Source organism: Canis lupus, chromosome 7 (assembly GCF_048164855.1).
Source record: "Canis lupus baileyi chromosome 7, mCanLup2.hap1, whole genome shotgun sequence".
NCBI classification, from domain to species: domain Eukaryota; kingdom Metazoa; phylum Chordata; class Mammalia; order Carnivora; family Canidae; genus Canis; species Canis lupus.
In genome coordinates, this window is record NC_132844.1 from 48,826,711 (window position 1) to 48,849,032 (window position 22,322).

At 36.6% G+C, this 22,322-nt stretch overlaps 1 protein-coding gene across 32 annotated transcripts in view; it reads left to right on the forward strand.

Moving 5' to 3' along the window:
* DST (dystonin) overlaps window positions 1–22,322 on the forward strand; it is a 480,723-nt gene that overhangs the window by 451,632 nt on the left and 6,769 nt on the right. For 20 of the 32 annotated variants that reach the window (XM_072832497.1, XM_072832507.1, XM_072832511.1 and 17 more), the window contains 14 exons: window positions 1,596–1,765; window positions 3,269–3,428; window positions 5,885–6,079; window positions 6,552–6,680; window positions 10,101–10,244; window positions 10,945–11,133; window positions 12,208–12,337; window positions 13,972–14,135; window positions 15,116–15,278; window positions 16,540–16,694; window positions 16,871–16,945; window positions 18,026–18,043; window positions 20,249–20,366; window positions 21,710–21,781. In XM_072832497.1, the coding sequence (XP_072688598.1) occupies window positions 1,596–1,765; window positions 3,269–3,428; window positions 5,885–6,079; window positions 6,552–6,680; window positions 10,101–10,244; window positions 10,945–11,133; window positions 12,208–12,337; window positions 13,972–14,135; window positions 15,116–15,278; window positions 16,540–16,694; window positions 16,871–16,945; window positions 18,026–18,043; window positions 20,249–20,366; window positions 21,710–21,781 (1,882 nt within the window). The remainder of the gene's footprint in view (window positions 1–1,595; window positions 1,766–3,268; window positions 3,429–5,884; window positions 6,080–6,551; window positions 6,681–10,100; window positions 10,245–10,944; window positions 11,134–12,207; window positions 12,338–13,971; window positions 14,136–15,115; window positions 15,279–16,539; window positions 16,695–16,870; window positions 16,946–18,025; window positions 18,044–20,248; window positions 20,367–21,709; window positions 21,782–22,322) is intronic. The other 12 variants (XM_072832502.1, XM_072832528.1, XM_072832521.1 and 9 more) reach the window with 3 other exon arrangements.

Sequence of the window (22,322 nt, forward strand, 5' to 3'; positions counted from 1 at the left end):
AGTCTTATGAAAGTATATTGTGTATTTAAGTTGGAGAACCTTAGAAATAAAAATATGTGAAGAACCCTGGTAGATTCTCTATTTTTCCTAGTGAGACTTGTTGCAAAAGTCACCATTTGTCTGAGATAAGGATACAAGTTACATTAAGCCAATTTTAAGTCTTTTCTGTTCATCTTTTGGGTATTTTTCTGTTTTTAAAAGGTTTTAATCTGTCCGTATTCAGCTATAACATTTTTTATGTATCTGCTCTTTTGAAGAAAATCTGTCAAGATGATGGTTGTAAAACTAACATTCTGTTATTGAATAACAAGAAAAAATAATTACAGAAAACAAACTATAGAGGTCATGTGCTCCTGTAATGGTGTTTATTGTTAAAAAAATTCCCAGATTAAAAAAGAAATTCCCAGATGAAGTGGCTTCCTATTATAAGACAAAATAAATATCTTAGTCATATTAAGACACTTAAAGCGTCCAGCTTTTAAAGGCAGTAAGAGATCATTAGGTAATTATAACCGAAGTTATTTTGGAAAATTATATATTTGAATAGCATTTTATTGTCTAGGGTGATTCAAATGGGCTACTAGGATTTAGAATCACTGTGTTAGTTTTTCTGTCATATATTATGAGCTTGTAAGATACCCATTTGGTTGACTTTCCTTCCTTCCCATCCCTGAGATTGTATATTCAGGAGCAGCTGTCTCATTCTTGCTATTACATACTTACAAACACATGCAAAATGTAAGATGATCATGAGAGGCATGAAAAGACAATGCCTCTGCTCTATAAAAGCTTGTGGCTGAGTTGTGTAGATAGAATATAATCCAGCCCTCCCACACTTACAAATTTACATGCACAAGCATGCAAATTAACAATGTAAAAATGGCAAAGTATAGATGTCACATTAGCAATATGGCTGTTTGATACTTGAAAAGTAATCTGCAAATCTTATGAGACTTTTATAAGGCATCTTAGAGGTGAGGAGGAGGGGAGGGTGATAGGCTTGCCAAGGGGTATAAACAGACTGAGCAATAGGTCAGAACATAGGAATCTCGAAATATGGCTCACCTTTGTCCCTCATCCTGGCTTGCGGATAAAATTATAGTAACAGCATTGTGAGCATCTCAGATGTGTGACAACAGATCTGTTTGACCAATAAGCAAAATTGTAGTAAATTGCAGATTATGAGTTACTCTGTGTCCACATAGGACCTTTAGTTACTCATTGAGTTTCCTCTCCAAACTCTTGGGGCTTTCAATAGCAATTTCATTTTATTATAACTAGTATACTCTTTGTGGTTAATAGCTACAAAATATTCAAGATTTTGTTTTGCTTTGAAATTATTGTCTTTATAACAATAAGTACCCTCAAAGACACCTGGCTTCTGAGAAAAATTAATTCCTCAGTTTGAAAAATAGATTCTTTTCCACCCTGGTGCATTCCTGTATAGAGTACAGTACTACACTATCTGACTTGATTATTTGCTGATGTCTTCCTCTATTAAGACTCCATTTATTAGGGATGCCTCTTGTAATGTCTCTTACCTGTTTATTAGTCCTAAGTAGAAATCCACACTATTTTCTTGTTAAATTATATAGGAGTTTCAGAAATCACTTGGAGCCAAGCATTCTGTCTATGACACCACCAACAGAACTGGACGTTCTCTGAAGGAGAAAACCTCTCTGGCTGATGACAACCTGAAACTGGATGACATGCTGAGTGAACTCAGAGACAAATGGGATACTATCTGTGGCAAGTCTGTGGAAAGGTAAGACGTTCTTTAAGGCAGTCTCATTACTTTGTAGACTTCTTTCGAGTGTACAGTAGTGATGCTTTGTAGGAACATTCTAGGAACCTTAAATACCTCCTTTGCCTGGGAACTTCTGGTCATCTGTAATATCCTCCTTACATAGTGCCTGCACTGAGAAGTCTTTGTTGTTCATTATTATTTATTTTTAATTACTTGATTCACTCAAAAGTGATATTGTTCTCCAAGCCAGTCATCTCATACCTGACTTCTCACAGGTCTCCCCAGGTCTGCTCCTGTCTTCCTTAATCCAACTTCCACATAACCAGGAGGGCGATCTTTTTAAAATATGAATGGGATATTGTCATTGCCCTGCCTCATACCTATCAAGAAGTTAATATTGAGTGTGAACCAAAACACAGGCTCCTTAACATGGTATGGTGTGGCAAGGTCCTACCAGTCTGGCCCGGTATTCCCTTCCAACTTCCATCCACTCCTTTCCAGTCTTCTTTCTCATTATAAGAACCATGAAGGCCGAAAACGAATTTCAAAATCTTTAAGTATTTATTTATTTTTAAAGATTTTATTTATTTATTCATGATAGAGAGAGAGAGAGAGAGGCAGAGACACAGGTACAGGGAGAAACAGGCTCCATGCAGGGAGCCTGACATGGGACTCGATTCCGGGACCCCAGGATCATGCCCTGGGCCAAAGGCAGGCGCTTAAACCGCTGAGCCACCCAGGCTACCCCAGAATCTTTTAAGTATTTAGAAAGTACAATCCTAGTAGAAGAGTTCAAATATCTTAGAAATGTTTTCAAATAATTCATAGATCCTTGGTCTGATTACTTTTGTCAGTATTAAGATTAAATAGAATATTTTATTCTAATAATAAAATCAATAGAAAATTAGAGTATTATCTATAGAATATACAGAAAGAATATAGAAATTTTGGTGTTCTTAAAAATCCTTAAAACCTTCCATTTTAAAAGGTTATTTGCTTTTTACATTGTCCTATAAATGACTGCATGGCAAACAGACATGTGAATGCCAGAGATGGGGTTGGAGATGGGGCAGGATGTGACTACAAACAAAATATGGGAGATTTGGGGGATGATGGAACTGTTCTGTTTCTTGATTATGATGAAGGTTACATGAATCTATACATGTGTTACAGTTCATAGAACTGTACACTCAAAAAAGTCAAGCTTACTTATGATAATATAAAAAAATTTTAAGACATTTTTTTATGAAGAAATTGAAAGGTCACTGAATTCTGGAGGTAATGACAGGGAATTTTCCAAGAGCAGATGTGATTTAAGGAATGAAAAAGAAAATTTGAGAAAAGTTGTGTTATTTTCTAAGGAAAGCGAAGAAACAGCACTGGATACCAATATATTGTGGGGTTTTTTTTTTTTTTTTTTCTTGGAGTACTGCTCAAGCTCCATAAGTGGATTTTAGATGTTGGGATATATAGGGTGGCTTTTTTGTTGCTCAAATTGATTTTTCCACCTCTTCCCCCCAGACAAAACAAATTGGAGGAAGCCCTGTTATTTTCTGGACAATTCACAGATGCCTTGCAGGCCCTCATTGATTGGCTGTATAGAGTTGAACCTCAGCTGGCAGAAGACCAACCTGTCCATGGAGATATTGATTTAGTGATGAACCTGATCGATAATCACAAGGTATTATTTTCTGGGACATTTTATTGATCTCATTTGATTATGTTGAATTTAGAGAAAACTATAACCCCTTAGCCTTTTAAAATCTAGAGGCTATATATCATACTACATAACCGTCTTTAATATCAATATTTGTGTACGTTTGAGCAGAATCCGGAAGCCAGCTTTAAAAGTGATACAGGAAAATTACTTTAGTTATCAATGAGATACTGTTTGTTTTTTGATTTCCAGATCTAAAACTTGTTAGAACTTAGAGGGTGATTTCATTCGCTGGAGCTTTAAAACATGTTTGAATAATGTTTTATGGTCTTTTGTTATTTGTGTAAATAAGTATGTAATATAATTTAAAACTACTCAGTCAGTGATCTGGAACTTTGTCACTGCCTAAGTGTATGGATTTGTGACATGATCTATGGGGGTCAAGATAAAGCTGCTTCTCTATTTTTAAAAACTGTTTCAACCTTGCCCCTAGAACTATAGCAATTTATAAGATTATCAGCAAGGATTTGAGGGATTTGATTATTACTTTAAAAGAGTGTTTTCCTTGCAGTATTTAAAATTTTTGTGCCAATCGAAGGAAATATTCAAGATATCTAGCTGATGTTGAGCTCAAGGTCCCAAATTATGGTAAAATGTGGTATTATAACTTAAAGAACCTTGAAGACAACCTGAGGCACAGAATAATGAGGGTGGTTGTATCAGAGTAGTCTTTATATGCAAATATCTTACAGCACTGGACTTGAATTCATATTTTATTTCTCCTGTTATTTTTGAATTCAGAAAATTTATTTCATTTTAAAATGTCCCTAGTTATGCTATTTTGACCTTACCTGTTCCTTTTTAAATAGTTGGCCTTTTTGCATATTTGTTTCCCCTTCTCTGGTTCTGCTTTCTGATTACACCTATAAAAGAGAGTTTGTTACATTTGAATATTATCCAAAAAATCAAAGAATAAATGAAGGACAGTGATCGGGCCTACAAAAATGTAAAATTTTGAGTTTTGTTGCTTTGGCTCTATTGAAACAAATGTTTTGTGCATGATTAATATAGACTTTTTTACTCCTTGGCATTCATTCAATGAATAATGAATAGTGTAATGTTACTTTTTACATAAATGCCATTTGTATAAACTCACTGTCTAAATATTTACTGCCTTCTGCACTTGCCAGGTTTTTTATATATTAAAGGTCATCAAGAATGAGTTAATCATTCAGCATTAGTAATACAATTGGAAGGCCCAGGAAGAAGTAAGTTTAAGTTCACTGGAAAGCCTCCTCAGAAATACTGAGCTAGTCCTATCACAAAGAGATTATATAGACACTGTATTTTCCATTCCTATGTATATGTGTGTGTCTCTGATTGTGCCTGTCTGTCTGCAGGCATGTCTCCTTTAACACTTTTAGAGTGAAATCAGGAAAAGAACTCATTACACTATGTTTGCACTATTTTTGATGGGCTCACTTTTATGAACGATCTGATTATCAGAACAGAAACTCATGGATATAGCCAAAATAATAAAATAAAATAAAATATTAATTTAATATTTATTTATTAAATTAGTATTCATTTGTGATCATCTTTTAGTAGAAAAATAAGCTAATTTTATTCTATATGTAAGGTTGATTAATTTGAAAGATCTAGTTGAATATGCAGACTCTTAGATCAGAAATGAAGTACCCTGGGCTCATTTTTTTGGGTAAGTCTGTGGCCAAAAGAAGCCAGTCTAACTCCTGGTACATCAAAGTTTATCAGAATTAGGCAAAAGGAGGGGAAAAAAGCTTTTCCTCCAGAATGATAGATAAGGATTTAAGCCTCTAAAATTTGACATTGTAAGTTAGTTCTCAGGATACTATGAAAGCTGAAACCATGTTACAGAGAAAAACACTACATACTAATTCCTTTTGAGCCTCCCTGCCATTCCCTGTAATACCCCTATGTGGTATCCCAGGGTTGCTTAGTTATTTGTTAGTCTGTGAGGTATGTTTATTAATTAAGAATAATGAGGTAGCTAGCGCATTCTTGGCACTTACTAAGGATTTGAGAGGAATTAGGGCGCCATATTAAGGATTTATAGAAAAAAAAGAATTTGATATTTTCTTTTGTGGAATCGAGATAAAGAAGAGTGGCTACTATTATTTAATGCAATGTATCATTTAAAAATTAAGGTTCTCAAAAAAATAAAAATATAAAATAAAAAAAATAAAAATTAAGGTTCTCTTGGGAGAATGCTAGAAGATTGAGCACATTTATACAACACCGTGTTCTTAACAGCACTCTGATAGGAGCAGTGTGTCAATGACTTAGATTCACTGAAGATTCTGTGAAAAGTATGGGTCATTAAACTGTAGATCTTAGAGAATGGTACTTGAGGTCATGTACACATATATTCTGAACTCTGCTTTACTGATTTGCTTTTGTAATTAAAAGTTATTTTTTTTATAAAAATATGGTCTTTTTAGGTTTTCCAAAAAGAATTGGGGAAGAGGACCAGCAGCGTGCAGGCCCTGAAGCGCTCAGCACGAGAGCTCATAGAGGGCAGCCGAGATGACTCCTCCTGGGTCAAGGTCCAGATGCAGGAATTAAGCACACGCTGGGAAACCGTGTGTGCACTTTCCATATCAAAGCAGACACGATTGGAAGCAGCCTTGCGTCAGGTAAAAGTCCTGTAAATTGCAGTTGGGTGTAGTGAGAAAGGTACCAAAGCCTCAGCAGGAACTGCTCTTGTGGAGAACTGGGATGGTGATCGAGAAGCAGGTTCTTAGAGCATCCTTGCTTTAGTCCTCCCCCCAAGAACTGAAATACTTACATGGGGAAATTTTCTCATCCTCACATAAAAGTGCTACTTTAGTGATTCTTCAGCTTGAACACATCTAAATGCCATGTATCTAAAATCAGATTGTTAAAATGGCAAATTAGTCTTTATATAGGCCATTTTGATCTATTAGAGGCCTTACATTTTAAAATGTAGTACCATGTATCTTTATCTTTTTAGTGGGAATAATCCATATCATTAGTCAATGTAAATTTAAGACTTTTCACTGAGAGGAAGAATCTGTACTAACAAGCATATTTGGGGATCTTCTTTGGTGTGTGTGTGTGTGTGTGTGTGTGTGTGTGAACTGTTAGGCAGAGGAATTTCACTCTGTGGTGCATGCCCTCCTGGAGTGGCTGGCTGAGGCGGAACAAACCCTTCGTTTCCATGGAGCTCTCCCAGATGATGAAGATGCTCTTCGGACTCTAATTGATCAGCATAAAGTGAGTTATATAAATGCTAAATAAAACTAAATGAAAAAATCAAATAGACTATGATTGTAGGTATCACTGCATGAATATTTCCCTTCCTGAGAATTAATTAAAGATCTGGCATATTTGAGAATTTATCTGCTTACATAGATGTGCCCCTATGCACCTAGTTAAGTATAGCTATCTTTTTATGCTTTCTTTATGAAGTGGTTATTCTAAAATTAGTCCCTGTTTCCCTATCTCTTGGAAGTACATTGATTTTTCTAGGGGATTATTTGGCTTCTGACCAAAACTGGTCGATTTTATTTGCACTTGCATGTGTATTTCAAAGATGAAACTTCCTTAATGAGCATTTGGGATTTATAAAATTATACCATTAGAATTGTAAATTAATAATTTTGACCTTAGTAAGCAAGTAACTAATAACTAGTCTTCAAATTTTTTCAATCGCTGCCAGTTTTGGTTTTAATGGAGATCCACCTAAAATTCTTTTGAGAAGTAGCCCACTGTATAAATTAAAAATTAAAAATGAATTCTGTAAGTATATAATATTGAATAATTAACCAAATAAAAATCTGGCCCCCAGTTTTCAGGTCAACATCTATTTTGTAAGTGCATAGAACTACTAGCACTTACTCTTAGTAGTGTGGTCTAACTACTTCTTAACACATTTTTTTTTTAACCTTTGACTTTAAAAAATTAGAAATTTGCAATGCTAACACTGAATACAGTATTGATGTCAACATTTCCATTTAAAAGATCTGCTCAAAAAAAAAATAAATAAAAGATCTGCTCAATTCCACTGAATTAGCTCATGTTTCAGAGTCAGGTTGGAAGTATGTCATTTGTTACCATGTAGCATGGATTACGTCATCTATGGAGACTTCTGATTTGTGATTACTGTGCTCTCTCAATGATGGGTTCCCTAATCCATAGCAATGAAATATTGCTTTGTCATTAATAAAAGTGGTATGAGCTTGTCTAACATTATCTGGATGAATGAACTGCTCCATAAACCATTTAAAGTTGAAGCTAGAATGTAAGAGTAGGAAAATCACATCAAATTCATTGTAAATGTTTGATTCAGTTCAATGTTTTGAAGATCTATCATATTACAGTTGGCTGACCTATCAGCCAGAGTCAAGTTCCACTGATATACTGGGTCTTAGAGTAGCTTCTTGAAGCCTGGGCTGTATATCTAACACCTTACAGTAAGGAGCCCACTTGTGGCATCACCCCCTTACAGCAGGAGCAGGAAACACCAAGAAACATCAGGAGGCAGGTATCCAGGTTTTGGGAGTTGTTTTTGTTTTTACGACAAATTATCCTTAAATATTTTTAGATAATGTAAAATTACATGTAATTTTATAAAAAGCTGTTTAGTCATATAATGATTTGTAGCAACACCATCCATTCTTCCTAATTTCCTCAACTTCCTTCACACATTGACCAAATAAAAGTAAAACAGAATGTTTAATTTCTTATCCCCAGGACCAGAGACTTCTTAGTATAGTCCACTTTCTAAAAATGGGAAGCTTCCCCAGGTGAGCACAAACCATTTAGCACTCAGACAAAGTTGGAAGAGCCCAGAATGCAAGCAGGGGGTTGATGGCCCAGTCCACAACATTCTGGGCAGGACTCTGGCACTCCTATGTTAGGAATGATCAAAAGTACATGGTCAGATCTCCTGTCCTTGGAGAAAGCACAGCTGTTATTGATCTCTGGTTTTCTCTTCCTAGTAAAGCTTTTTTTTTTTTTTTTTCCTTCCAGTAAGTAGATCTATATTGGGGGAAATTAAAATACTTTTAAAAGTAGATGATATTGGGCAGCCCAAGTCACTCAGTGGTTTAGCGCCACACCTTCAGTGTGATCCTGGAGACCCAGGATCAAGTCCCATGTTGGGCTCCCTGCAGGGAGCCTGCTTCTCCCTCTGCCTGAGTCTCTGCCTCTGTGTGTGTGTGTGTGTGTCTCTCATGAGTAAATAAATAAAATCTTAAAAAAAAAAAGTAGATGATATTTAAAATGTAGATCAGGGATGCCCAGTTGGCTCAGCGGTTAAGCGTCTGCCTTCAGCCGGGGGTGTGATCCTAGAGTCTCGGGATCGAGTCCCACATCGGGCTCCTTGCGTGGAGCCTGCTTCTCCCTCTGCCTGTGTCTCTGCCTCTCTCTCTCTCTCTGTCTCTCAGGAATAAATGAATAAAATCTTAAAAAACAATAAAAAATAAAAAAATAAAATGTAGATCACGTTAGTGGAACCTATTGTTTACCAAACCTTGACGTGACAACAGTAAAAATGTGTAAATAAAAGTTAAAAGGCATTTATTCAATCACAAAGACACAAAATTGAATAAGACATGGTCTTCCAATCTTGTGGACCTAAGTGTCCAGTAGAGATATATGTAAACGGATTATTTTAACATAGCAAAATGCCAGAATATGAGGTATATGACAGAGCTGCTTCACAGAGCCAGAAAACAAAAGGCCACTAGACAAAACAGGAGACACTTTTGGTCCCACATGATCACCCTGATCAGATGGCATAAGTAGTGTGTAGTGTGAGCTTGTCTGCAGCCTCTGCAGCCCTGTCGCTATAACTAAGGAGCCCCTCTTAGTGCTGGGGTCCAGAGTGGGGTGCTGGTGGGTGCTTGAAACTCATTATGAGGTTTTGGAAGCAAGAGACCTCTTAAGGCAGAGGTCCTCATTTATAACTACACTTTCAGAGTTCTGGGACTCATGTATCTATGGACGCGGTTCTGATAGTAGAAAGTACAGTTACGTGTGTGAGACATTTGCAAAAAGGTTGATTCGAAAGCATTTTGAAGCCTATTAAGACTTCTTCAGCCCACCAGAGCAAGGAATGACTGTTACTGGCCTTTGGAAGGGATGCTTCTCATGGCAACTGTCAGGATCATCCCCTTCAGGCTCTCCCTGACTCTTTCCTGCTGGACACTTGGACCCTCTCTCCCTTACCCTAAACATGTATAGTTCCTTGCAAAGCCTTCTCTCTTCCTTGGCACTTTCTGGGTACATATGCTTATCATTCTTGGCACAGTTCATGCTACATATACAACCTCCTACTCTTATTTGTTAGAAGATTTTTTTTAATCATTTCTGCCTCCTCTGGTCCAATTTTCCATTAATATACTTCTAATATATCCAGATTTAGAAAAGTGTGTTTTTTGTATACTGTGTTTTGTAAAGCATAAGATGTTATCCGATACTGGTGCTGTGAAATACTTGTTAGAAAGTACTTCATTTCCCGTTTTTTGTCCCCTCTCCTCTCGTAATTCCCCAATTAGTGAATTATTTCCAACTGTGAATAAACCGATTAAAGTACTTGTTTATTTGTTTTACTCTGATGGTCACACACACGTCACTGAAGTGTTGCTTTCAGCCACTGCCAGCTAATCAAAGCCTTTGTTTCTGCTGTAGGAATTCATGAAGAAACTGGAAGAAAAGCGAGCCGCACTGAATAAAGCTACCAGTATGGGAGATGCTGTCTTGGCCATCTGCCACCCTGACTCCATCACCACCATTAAGCACTGGATAACCATCATCCGGGCCAGGTTTGAGGAGGTTAGTGTGTCTCAGGTCATCATTAGAACAGCAATAGCTTTGAGAATTGGGGGCATAGAAACTTCAGCAACTGAGATACATTTATGACCGTGGGAACAGGAGGCCTCTGCAAAGAAAAATACTCTTTAACATACCATCCTGTGTGCATTACCTGCCTCTGCAGCCTGCTTTTATTTAAAAAGTTAAAGCACTTTTGCAGCTATGTCCCTGAAACATGAAAAGGCAAATATTTGGTTCCCTGGATGACTTTTTGTCCCACTTCCACATTGTCTCTGTTGGATGATACAGCACCCAAATTGTAATTCAGAGGAGTAGAGTATAAGCTTGAGGAATGGATTGCATACATGAACTGAATTCTGATATTTTAAGATTTTACCTATTTTTATTTCCACTCCGTGCTACTTGGAGTAAACATACGTTGAGCTTTCAGAGAATGCATATTTGAACTCAACTTAGCAATCTAAAGGAAGCCTGGGTGTTTACCATCCATCTCTAAGTAAGGAGGCAATCATTCAGAGAGGGCTCTTTTTCCCCCCGCAAGCTGGGTCTTGGTACCATTGATGGGTTCTAGAAAGACTGGAAGTGTTATGATCCCAGGCCCAGGATGATCTGAATCTGCATTTAAATGTTGTATATTTTTACATCACTTAAATTATTAACTAAGATGTATGAAATTCAGAGACATGTGTTTCCCCAACAGGTGTTGGCCTGGGCGAAGCAGCATCAACAGAGATTAGCAAGTGCTCTGGCTGGGCTCATTGCGAAACAGGAATTGTTGGAAGCTTTGCTGGCTTGGTTGCAGTGGGCTGAAACTACACTTAGCGATAAGGACAAAGAAGTCATCCCCCAGGAAATTGAAGAGGTGAAAGCCCTCATTGCAGAACACCAGGTAAAATAAATATCATCCTAACCCCTATCTTCTCAGACACTGTTATAATTTCACTGCCATACTTCTCAAAAGATTGGAGATGTCTCTAATAGCCCTGGAGTATTTCACACCATGTTCTCCAGTGTGACAGATATTCCAGAAATGTGTCACTCCACTTTTCACTTTTATCCCACTTATCCCACTCCTCTTTTCTCCATCCCTTTTCACCACAGTCCTTGTTTTTGTCACATATTCCAGATATAGGGATATCGAAGTCAACCATAGTAATAAACCTAAGGAATGGCAAGATATGGGACACCTAGGTGGCTCAGGGGTTGAGCATCTGCCTTCAGCTCAGGGAGTGATCCCAGTATGGGGATCGAGTCCTGCATCGGGCTTCCTGCAAAGAGCCTGTTTCTCCCTCTGACTATGTCTCTACCTTTCTCTCTGTGTCTCTCATGAATAAAAAAAATAAAATCTTAAAAAAAAAAAAGAAAGAAATGTCAAGATAGTCAAACCTCTTAAATGGAAACTTTAACTTGAATAACTTTTGTCTTCCTTGGCATAGTATTTGTAACATTAGGAATATTTAAAATATATCCATACTTAATATGGATGCTGTATGTCACTGTATATCAAAGCCGTCTTAAATATTTCAAATATGTAAGTGAAATGTGCTGCAGAGAAGTCTCAAGGACCAGCCCAGTTAACTAGTTGCCTTGTAGACAAATGCTCACTTTAAGATTCTTCAGGAAGAGCTTAGAGGCTCTCTAAGATCCTGGTTGATACACTGACAGGTTATATTACTTATACAGCTGCTCCCATGTATGGTCTTCAAACTGAAACAAATTACTTTTACAGTCTCTAATTACTTGCCAGGTATAACATTTTATATTCTTCAGATGTGAATAAATGTTATGCTATGGTGCCTTGCTTACTCCCCCACCCCCCATAAATATATAACATGTTGGTTTATGCCTTTTTTCCAGAATGAATTCAGAAATAATAGCATGGTCCTTTTATCTTTTGTTTTTAGTTCATCCCTAAAGGTAGTTTTCTCCAGTGTACTTATATTTAATTAACATTGACTTTCAGACCTTCATGGAGGAAATGACCAGAAAACAACCTGATGTGGACAAAGTTACCAAGACCTATAAGAGGAGAGCAGCTGATCCTTCCTCATTACAGTCCCATATTCCGGTCCTGGATAAGGGACGAGCAGGAAGTAAGCAGTGCCAGTTTCTTTCAAACGAACATGATTAAATCAAAGAAGTTAGTTTTGAGTTGTTTGAAATTTCAGAGCAAGTGATGATTCTCTGAGTGCTCTCTATCATAGAAGGTTTCCTTGAAAGAATATATAGGCTCAAATATTGTAGCAACTTATTTAAAAATAAAGAAAAAGATATATCCAGGTCTCTCTATGTAATTTGATTTGCTGGAAGGGTAGCTTTTAGATTAGCTAGAAGAAATTGGAAAAAATTTGCAACAAGAACAGAAACTGTTACTCCCTTTTGCTTCTATTATATAAATAACCTTACAGTGGAATGTAACAGAAAGGACCATGACCTGGTTAAAGTTCATGACCTAACTAACTGTTCATTAGGGACCAGCACTCTGATAGATTGTGCCCATGTTCATATAATTTCAGGCTCTATTTACTTCTCGGGCTACCTTGACTTTGTGACATTAAAAACAGTAATAGCTGGCTTGGAAAAGACTTAAAAGAAGCAAAATTTATATCTGAATAGTGGTACTTTGATGTATTTCTGAATAAATTTTTTTTCTGATTTAAAAGAATGATTTCAGATCTTTTGTAGTTGCTGTATTGCACTGGGGGGCAAAGGTAACAAAGTGGTTAAGAACTCTGGAGACAGACTTCTTGGCTATCATCACTGCTTACCAACTGGGAAATACAACTGAGACAAGTTACTTAAACTCTCTCTGGGCCTCAATTTACACATCTGTAAAGGGGATAATTATAACTTCATTGGATTCTGGTGAGGATTAAATGAGCTAATGTGTATGAAGTGCTTAGCGTACTTCCTGGCGGGCAGGTAAATGCTCAGTAAAGATTAGCTCTTGGTATTTTTGTAAACCCTCATAGGAGTGAGGAGCTCTGGGCAAATCCCAGCTTGGACACTCACTTCCTATATGACTGTAGGCCAGTAGTTTTTCTAGGCCTCATTTAATCATTTGTTTAGACAAGGAAAATGCACTGAGATGATTGTTCTGTGACGTTATAGAAACTTGTGAAAAATAGAAAAGAAGGAGAAAACGTTAGTAAGGCAGTAAATTGGGGTATGATACTATGCACAGGAAACATGCAATCTATGAAAAATGGGTGAAAGCTGGGTTCATACACATACGTCTGTGTTTAATCAGAATTTGTGAAGTATTTTGCTGTGACTCTAATAAATGGCCCATGTCTCCTGCCCTCACCTGCCCTTCTTCCAGCCTTCTTTTCTAAGAAGGGCAGTTGGGTTTGTGGAGCTGATACTAAGATAAGTCTCACTGCCTGGGGAGATTTCTCTTATCATGCCTTAACAAAAGAGAGGATTACAAAGTACTTCATTGTCATTGAAATGGCATGGATTTTAAGCTAGAAAATGTTTTAAACATAATTTTATAAAGAGAGCTTTCCAGTATTTAAATGCCTCAACAGGATATGTTTCTCTATTTTATATGAAGAGTATGTGATGCTTGGAAGGTAAAACAGACTTGGACATTATGTATCAGCTAAATAAGATATATCTAAATAATTAAGTTGGTTCAGTCTTAGCTAGGAATAATAAAGGCCAAACCTTAACATATTTCAGAGCCCTGGAAACTGCTCTCCTAACTAAAGTTGTATTTTAACAGGAAAACGCTTTCCAGCATCAAGCTTATATCCTTCTGGATCACAGACACAAATCGAAACCAAGAATCCCAGGGTCAACTTATTGGTGAGCAAATGGCAGCAAGTTTGGCTCCTTGCATTGGAAAGGAGGAGGAAGCTTAATGACGCCTTGGACAGACTGGAAGAGGTTAGAAAACTCATAAATTCAGCACCCTTGATATATGGGATATGGGTTTAGGGAATCAATAAAGAAAAAACTACAGTTGACCCCTTCACAATGTAGGGGTTAGGGATGCCAACATCCTCCCCACTACACACACACCACAAAGCCAAAAATCCACATATAACTTTTGACTCCCCCAAAACTTAACCACTTAATAACCTACAGTTGCCAGAAACCTTACCATCTTACCAATAATGAGCAGTTAACACAAATTTTGTATATGTGTTGTATACTGTATTCTTATAATAAAGTAAGCTAGAGGAAAGGAAATATTACTAAGAAAATCACAGGAAGAGACAATATATCTTTTTTTGTTTCATAAAAAACCTGCATGTAAGTAGACTCAAACAGTCCAAACTCATGTTGTTGAAGAGTCAACTATAGTAAGTTTTAACATCATCAGAAGCCGACTCCTTAAGAAAAGATCCAGCTGGACATGAGTTTGCTTGGTATGACCTGGGAAATAGAACCATTGATAATTCAGGTATTTTCATTATATATATTCTGTGATCTGAGATTTAGAGTTTCAGATTCTGAAACTGGAAGATTTTTAGAAGTCTAGAGAGGGTAGAATGGCAAATAGCAGAGAGAAAGCAGAGATAAGTGCTGTGCCACTGGGCCTGCTGTCTGCTGGGCATAGAACTCACCAGGAGTGTGCCTTTGGGGCAGTCCACCTTTGTTACATTGGCACTGTCAGAAATTTTCAGTTTGACTTTTTGAGGAGCTTCATTTGTTTCTTTTATTTGAAAAGAAAAACCAGTGACAGTAGTGAAATCACAGGGAAAATGTTACTGTTTCCCTTTGCAAGATCAGAACTTTTTTTTTTTAAAGTGGGAAAGATCTGTGAATTTTCTGGAAGGTCATTAAAAATAACGTTTTTTTGTATAAAGTATAAGATATCATCAGAGCACTGTATTAACCAAAATACCTTTTGTCCTTTCCAGCTAAGGGAATTTGCTAACTTTGATTTTGATATCTGGCGCAAAAAATACATGAGATGGATGAATCATAAGAAATCTCGAGTGATGGACTTCTTCAGGAGAATTGATAAAGATCAGGATGGGAAAATAACCCGACAAGAATTTATTGATGGAATTCTTTCCTCAAGTAAGTCCCAGGAGAGGTGACAACAAATGATGCCATTTTTAAAGAAAATCACAGTTTAAACTTATGTTACTGATAAAGCATTTCCTTTAAACTTGGCTGTGAAGAGGTCACTGCCGTCAATGAAGTGTGTCCTTGGTGGAATTCATGGTTTTGGGGTCAGGCATACTTCATCCTTGTATAGCCACAGCTAGTATATTCCTTGCTACACTGCAGCTGCATCCTCATTAGTATAATAAAGTTAATAATATGTGATTCTTAGATTGTTTTGTCCGACATATAATGGGAAATCAATAAATTCAAGTCAGTCTCTTCCTTTTTTGTTCTAATTAACATCTGATCATTATCATTAGTGGGAAATCAAAACCCTATAAAAATGTGTCACCGAGTTAGTCACATGGACAGGATTTCTCTGGCAGAGGTTACTGGAAGTAAGTCTTAAAGTAAATTTAATATAATTGTACGAATGTATGTATGAATTCACATATATAAAATTCATATATTCCTTAAGTAAAGTGGTAGTTGAACCATATGAAATTTGCTAATTTTAAACAATTTCAACCAAAAAAAAAAAAAGCAATTTCAAATGATCCACCCAGGCAGTAATTAAAGATAGGTCCCATATATAGTGGTTTCATTTGTTAGGATATAAATCAGCTCTTGAAAGGATTTTAATATATTTGATGACCCTGATAATTTAACTGGCTACCTTAAGATAAAAAATCATACAATTAGCAAATTATACCATTTACTTTTCTTTAAGATTAAATCTTTTTATAAAATGTTATTGTAAATAGCAGGTCTTAAAAACTTTCACTGGGAAGATAATATGGCTTATGCTGAGAGTATCTTAATTATCATTTATTTGTGGAATTTAAATACAGAGTTAGAGTAGAAGAGTGGTTGCTGGGGGCTGGGAAGTAGGAAACACAGAGAGCCCCATAGAGGGGTACAAACTTTAAGCTGCACAATGAGTAAGGTCTGAGGATCTAGAGTATAACATGGTGGCTGTAGTTGATAGCACTGTATTGTGTAATTGACATTTTCTGAGTAGAACTTAAATGTTGAAAAAAAAAGAAGATAAATATGTGAGGTGGTGATGTGCTAATTAACTTGATGGGAGGACTCCTTTCACAACACATACAAGGATCTGATCATCACAATGTATACCTCTCAGCATCTGACAGTTTTATTTATCAGTTATACCTAAGTAATGCCACTTAGCATTATTCTGAAAACTTAACCATTACTTTGAAAATTTTAGAGTTTCCAACCAGCCGCCTGGAAATGAGCGCAGTTGCCGACATCTTTGACCGAGACGGCGATGGATATATTGACTACTATGAGTTTGTAGCAGCCCTCCACCCTAATAAAGATGCATATAAACCCGTCACAGATGCGGACAAAATCGAAGATGAGGTACTCCTTATCCCCCGCTGCCTGCAGCAGCAGCAGTGTGCGCTGCCAAGATACCGTGCTCAAACTCATGCAGCCATTTTATTTACTTCCACCTTGAGTTGTTGTGTCCAGGTTTTTATGGACTGAGTGATGTAATGTTAACAGGAAAGTGACATTTCATCATTGTTTTTTGGCAGGTGACAAGGCAGGTGGCGAAGTGTAAATGTGCAAAACGATTTCAAGTTGAACAGATCGGAGATAACAAATACAGAGTGAGTTTTCAAGATTAACTGTTTAGTTCTCTTGAAGGATAAAAATGGAAATTTGTATACAATTTGATCTGCATTGCTTTCCAGGAATGCTAATTATTTATTTTTTACCTCACATCACAATAGAATGTTCTATGAAATTCCAACTTTTGTCTTTTTAAATTATGTAGAGATAGCCTGCATTTTGTAAATTAGGACATGTCTTTGACACGTGCATTACTTGGAAGAGAAAAGCACATCTCACATACTCAGGTTGCTTCCTGTGTCTTATAATACATTTTATTATGATTAGAGGTAAGTTTTCATATTTTTGATAAAAAAGCTATTCCAAAACAGAAGCACGAAGTTAAAAATGTTGAATCATTTTTAGAAATACAAAAAAGAGGCAGTGTTTTCCACTCATGCAGTTGTTTTTCCTTTTATTCAAAATCTCAAAAGCTCAGTTCCCCTTCTTCAAAATAGTTATTTGAACAACCAGTGGGACTTTGTCACTCTTCTTCTTTTTCTCTTTTTTGGAATATCTCTTACATGTAGTAGCTAGATAGGAAATGTGCTGAGTTTCCCTAATACAGTATGTTACTTACAAGTCAAATTTTTTTAACTTTGATTTTTTTAGTTTCTATATTGAAAAATATTCATCGGGATCCCTGGGTGGCGCAGCGGTTTGGCGCCTGCCTTTGGCCCAGGGCCGGATCCGGGAGACCCTGGATCGATTCCCACGTCGGGCTCCCGGTGCATGGAGCCTGCTTCTCCCTCTGCCTGTGTCTCTGCCTCTCTCTCTCTCTCTCTCTGTGACTATCATAAATAAATAAAAATTAAAAAAAAAAATATATTCATCGACGTATTTGAATTTCTGACCTAAATTTGAAACCCAAAGATTTAAAAAAAAAAAACTTTTATGGAAAATTTTCTGATTATATGGCTTGAAGTTTGGACAGGTGGGTACCTGCACATCTCTAACCTAGATACTATATCCAGGAGTCCAGAGTGTGACAGATTGTATGTGTGTGTTCTAGAGTCATATAGAAAGTTTCCTATTGAACTAATTGTGTCTTTCTTCCATTTTTTATTTTGTTTTATCAGTTCTTCCTGGGAAATCAGGTATAAACCAGTGGAATGTATTCTCAAGTTCCCAATGATTTTTTTTTTTAACTTTAATTCATAGTCATTAAAGCTTGCCATGGCCAATCTTTCCCATGCTGTTGCCCTAGCTACTACATTGTTGGTTGGCGTGGTGTTTCTGTAAACGCTGTAAGGGTCCTTGATCCAGGATTCCTTTTTGCCGTGTGTCTCAGATGAGGACATTACTTTTAAGCAAACCAGATAATAAATTGTAGCTTGACTGGTCACAGTGTTACAAATGCAATTTTTAGTTCCAGTTTATAATAATACTGTTAGCGTATATTTAATGCAAATACTTACTGGAACACAGATTTGATTCTGCATACATCTCTATGGTGTGTTTAACCATTTAGGTAAAGAAAACAAAACAAAACATTGAGATCATAGGGTCTACAAGTAGCTGGAGAAGGATCAGGATTGGGCAGTGACGTGGGAAGACAGAGTAGTGAGAACTCTCCCTGGCTCTCAGCCACAAGTAATGTGCTCTCTCCAAAGAGGGATTGTCCATTTGTCCTAAATCAATGATTCTGTGATTTCTTGTCTCACAATTTGGCTGTTAGGAAAACTAGGGAAATTCCTAAGGCGATGTTTGTTGTCTAGAGAATACCCTCTCAAAATCAAAATTTAAATCATATTTGTTAGAATTGAAATATCTCTACAAAATACTAACATCATTTCCTTAAAACTTTTGCTTTAAACATAATCTTTAAAAAAAATAAAAATAAAAATAAACATAATCTTGGACTGCAAGTATCTGGTCTAATTATCTGGTTTCTTAAGGGTAATTTTCTTTAAATCCCCTCCTTTTCCTTTGCTTATTAGCAGCACCAAATTTTTTCTAACAAAATAAATATATATTTTGATTTTAAAATTTTAATTTATATTTCAGGAACCAGGTCAATCATAGGAAAGTTTAAATCTCAAGGCTTGAAAATGGACTTAGAAATAGCAATATAAAAAAGATGCTGTAAAACACATGAGTTCCCGCCGGTCCATTTAACATGCTTTCCAGGTCCTTTTGAGTTTCAGGGTCTGGAATGGTTGGCTTTGCTTTAGGGTTCTTTTCCTGAAACTCAGTGTTAAAGCATATTGAAAAATGGCATATTGTTTCTCCTTAAAATAAAGCTTTCTGCTTATCCAGATGAACCCAGACAATAGTCAAAGTCACAATTGTATCTCACCTGCCTTTAAAAGAAGCTATTTATGTTTACTGGACTCTTCACTGTGCTGTGGTATCTGCTGGGTTGGCAACCATGAAATTTGGTATGGTGATTTTTACAAGCTGAACACAAGCCTATTAGAAATGATTTAAAAGTATAAAATTATTTCTCATGGGCTTTCAAAATCTTATGATTAGAAACTATGTAGTCTACACATTTATTCAGGACTTGGAGAATTTGTAGCATATCCAAGTAATTTGGAGATCCATTGAACGAGTAAAAACAGCTTGTTAGTGTCAGTAATTATGGTACAAACAGCTTTAAGCCTTTTAGATTTGAAAGCTGTATCATTAATAATGTGTCACTGGCTGTTCTAATATCACAGTAATCCGAAATGACACATTAATCCAGCCTCTAACAAATTGGTTTACCAGACCATTAGTGTTGCAGAAATTTTAGTTGACTGTGAAATTTTTTATTGGTCATGTTCATATATACTACCTTATCTCTTTTAAGTCAAAACTGCTCTTAGAGAAAATGAAATGAATTTATGGAGATTTCTCTCACAGATTTCAGTGGAAAACAATTTTAGTTTTTAGAAGAAGTTTTAATGAAGAAGAATCAGAGTTTATTAAATTTTCTTTAGAATCTTATTTTGTGTAAGCCCTGGGCTAGTGGGCCAATGCTTATTTTCACGTCTGTGTTTCATTTCTAAAACATTTTTCAGTTACTGCCTTACTAATGTTGTTTCTATCATAAAGAAAAATCATTTCTTGAACAAAGCTTCAGTATTATACTTGATAACCTTTGTTAGCTTTTTTCAAACTGTTTCCTTTGAGCTAAATCAGCATGCAGCAGTCTAACGCAGATCATCTCAAATCCCCTTTTCTGAGATTTTACTAATCGCTGTGAACTAAAGCAAGAAATTTAAGTTGGTTGCTTAAGCTACTGCAGATTGCACATCGCCCTTTCACATAGACTTGCTGTTGACGATTAGAGGTTCTTTCTTCCTTCGTCTTCACAGTTTGGAGACTCTCAGCAACTGCGACTTGTTCGGATCCTACGAAGCACTGTAATGGTTCGTGTTGGAGGTGGATGGATGGCACTTGATGAGTTCTTAGTGAAAAATGATCCTTGCAGGGGTAAGGAGATGCTATGTCAAGATAATAACACCATTAAAGTATATCCATTTTGTATTATTTTCCAGCATCAAAAACATGCTGGGTATAATTTTGGTCATTTATCTACAATAATGAATGTTTCACATTGGTCCCTGTCAGCCTGGAGTTCCTAGAGAACTTGTGGCAGTCATGTAAACCATGTTCTTCTCATTTTTTTTTCCTTACATCTTCTAGATAAATATGAGACTGATAGGCAGGAAATACTAGAATCAATTTTTTTTTTTTAAGGAAATGCTTCCATCAACAATTTTCAGAATGAGTAATTACACCAACTACGGAAAGGATTTCATCTGTCATTACATAGCAAAGTACAGTGAAAGGAGAGTGAGGTGAAGGAGACTGAACATGCTGGACAGTAGAAGTTTAAAAGTGAAAGTTTTTCAAATTGGCAGGAGGTAGCACAGAAAATAATACCTAAAAATTTTGAAAGTGATCAACTGCAAACTTGACTCTTATTTCAAAGCTATAGATTAGCATATTAAAAATGTACACATATGATACTATAGCTCACTTTATATCCACCAGCCAAAGAGTCCTTGATTATCTTGTAATCTTCATTTTTCAGATCCTAAAGTCGATTGTGGAATTCTTTACTGATTGACCTCACAAGTGGTCATTTGATTGCAGTTGCTGGTTAGGTCCCATTTACTTTTAATAGGCCCATTTTTCTTCAAAAAAAAGAAAAAGCAAACAACATTTTTGTGATTTTCTTTAACCTGTGAACTCATTTCGTTCCTCTTAAACAAACAATAGCAAATATCTGTGCTGATAACTGTTTTTGGCTACCAAGTTGGCAGCTGGGGTTCCTCCTGTGAGGCCTCTTTGTTACTGTAGTCCTGGCATCTGAGCACAGGTACATCTGAGTGAGTTTTCCTGTGCAGTGAGCAGGCCACTCTGCTAAGGGCACCCTGGATTGTCATAAGACCTACTCAGTAGCTCTGCTCTCTGCAAGTCATTGATGCATCCATGGAAGGGATAAAATCACAAAAACTCCTTTTATTAATATTTTGAAAATAATGCAGCCTCAAGTAATGTAGTTCCTCTCACGAAACAGCAATTAGAATGTGTAGTGTCCTGTTGAGTTGCTTAGAAAAGTTAGCGTGACCGTGGCCAAATCTTCCAAATACATTTTTCTTACTGAGTCAAATCTTTGAGTGCTTCTTTTCCTGATGCAACTTTTCTTCTAAAATGTGTGCTAAAAGCCGGATCTGAGCACCCCTTGCATATTCAACTACTGTACTTTGTTTCTTCTCTTGCTAACAGTATTCTTTAATGTGATTGGTATCCTGTGTCATTTTTTCTAGTTCATCATCATGGGAGTAAAATGTTACGTTCGGAATCAAACTCTTCAATTACTACTACTCAGCCTACTATAGGTTGGCAACCCCTCTCTTTGCCTCTCCTCTCTTGCCTTTTCTCTTTCCTACTTTGACATTCTTGCTTTAATCATTTGTTTTAAGATAACACGCTTCATCCATCGCGTATGGCTTAACTCATATCCAACTGAGCTGGTGCTTCCAAATTTAAATTCTGAAACGTTGGCACACTTGCAGTGTGTCATAAACGTAGGTGTTCTATAAGTGATCAAGCACATGCTAACACGTTGCTCATCGGGTTCTCGTGGAGCGTCCTCCATGTGCATATGTGTTCGTATGAGCGTCGCATCACCGATTAGCTCATATCCTTGAGTCTGGTGTTCGTTGTTGCATGTTGGTTAAACCGAGTTTTTCAAGGCATAAAATAAAATTACTGGTTGCCTCATTTAAGTGAAAAACCTGAGGGTTTTATATGTTGTCATCATGATTAACAAGCCATCTCTCGTTCTGTGTAATCCTATTATTTAATTAACTCCAGTGTTTAAATAAATACTGGCCTTCTCCTTACCTCAGTAGTACATGCAAAAGCCACAGTCCCTGC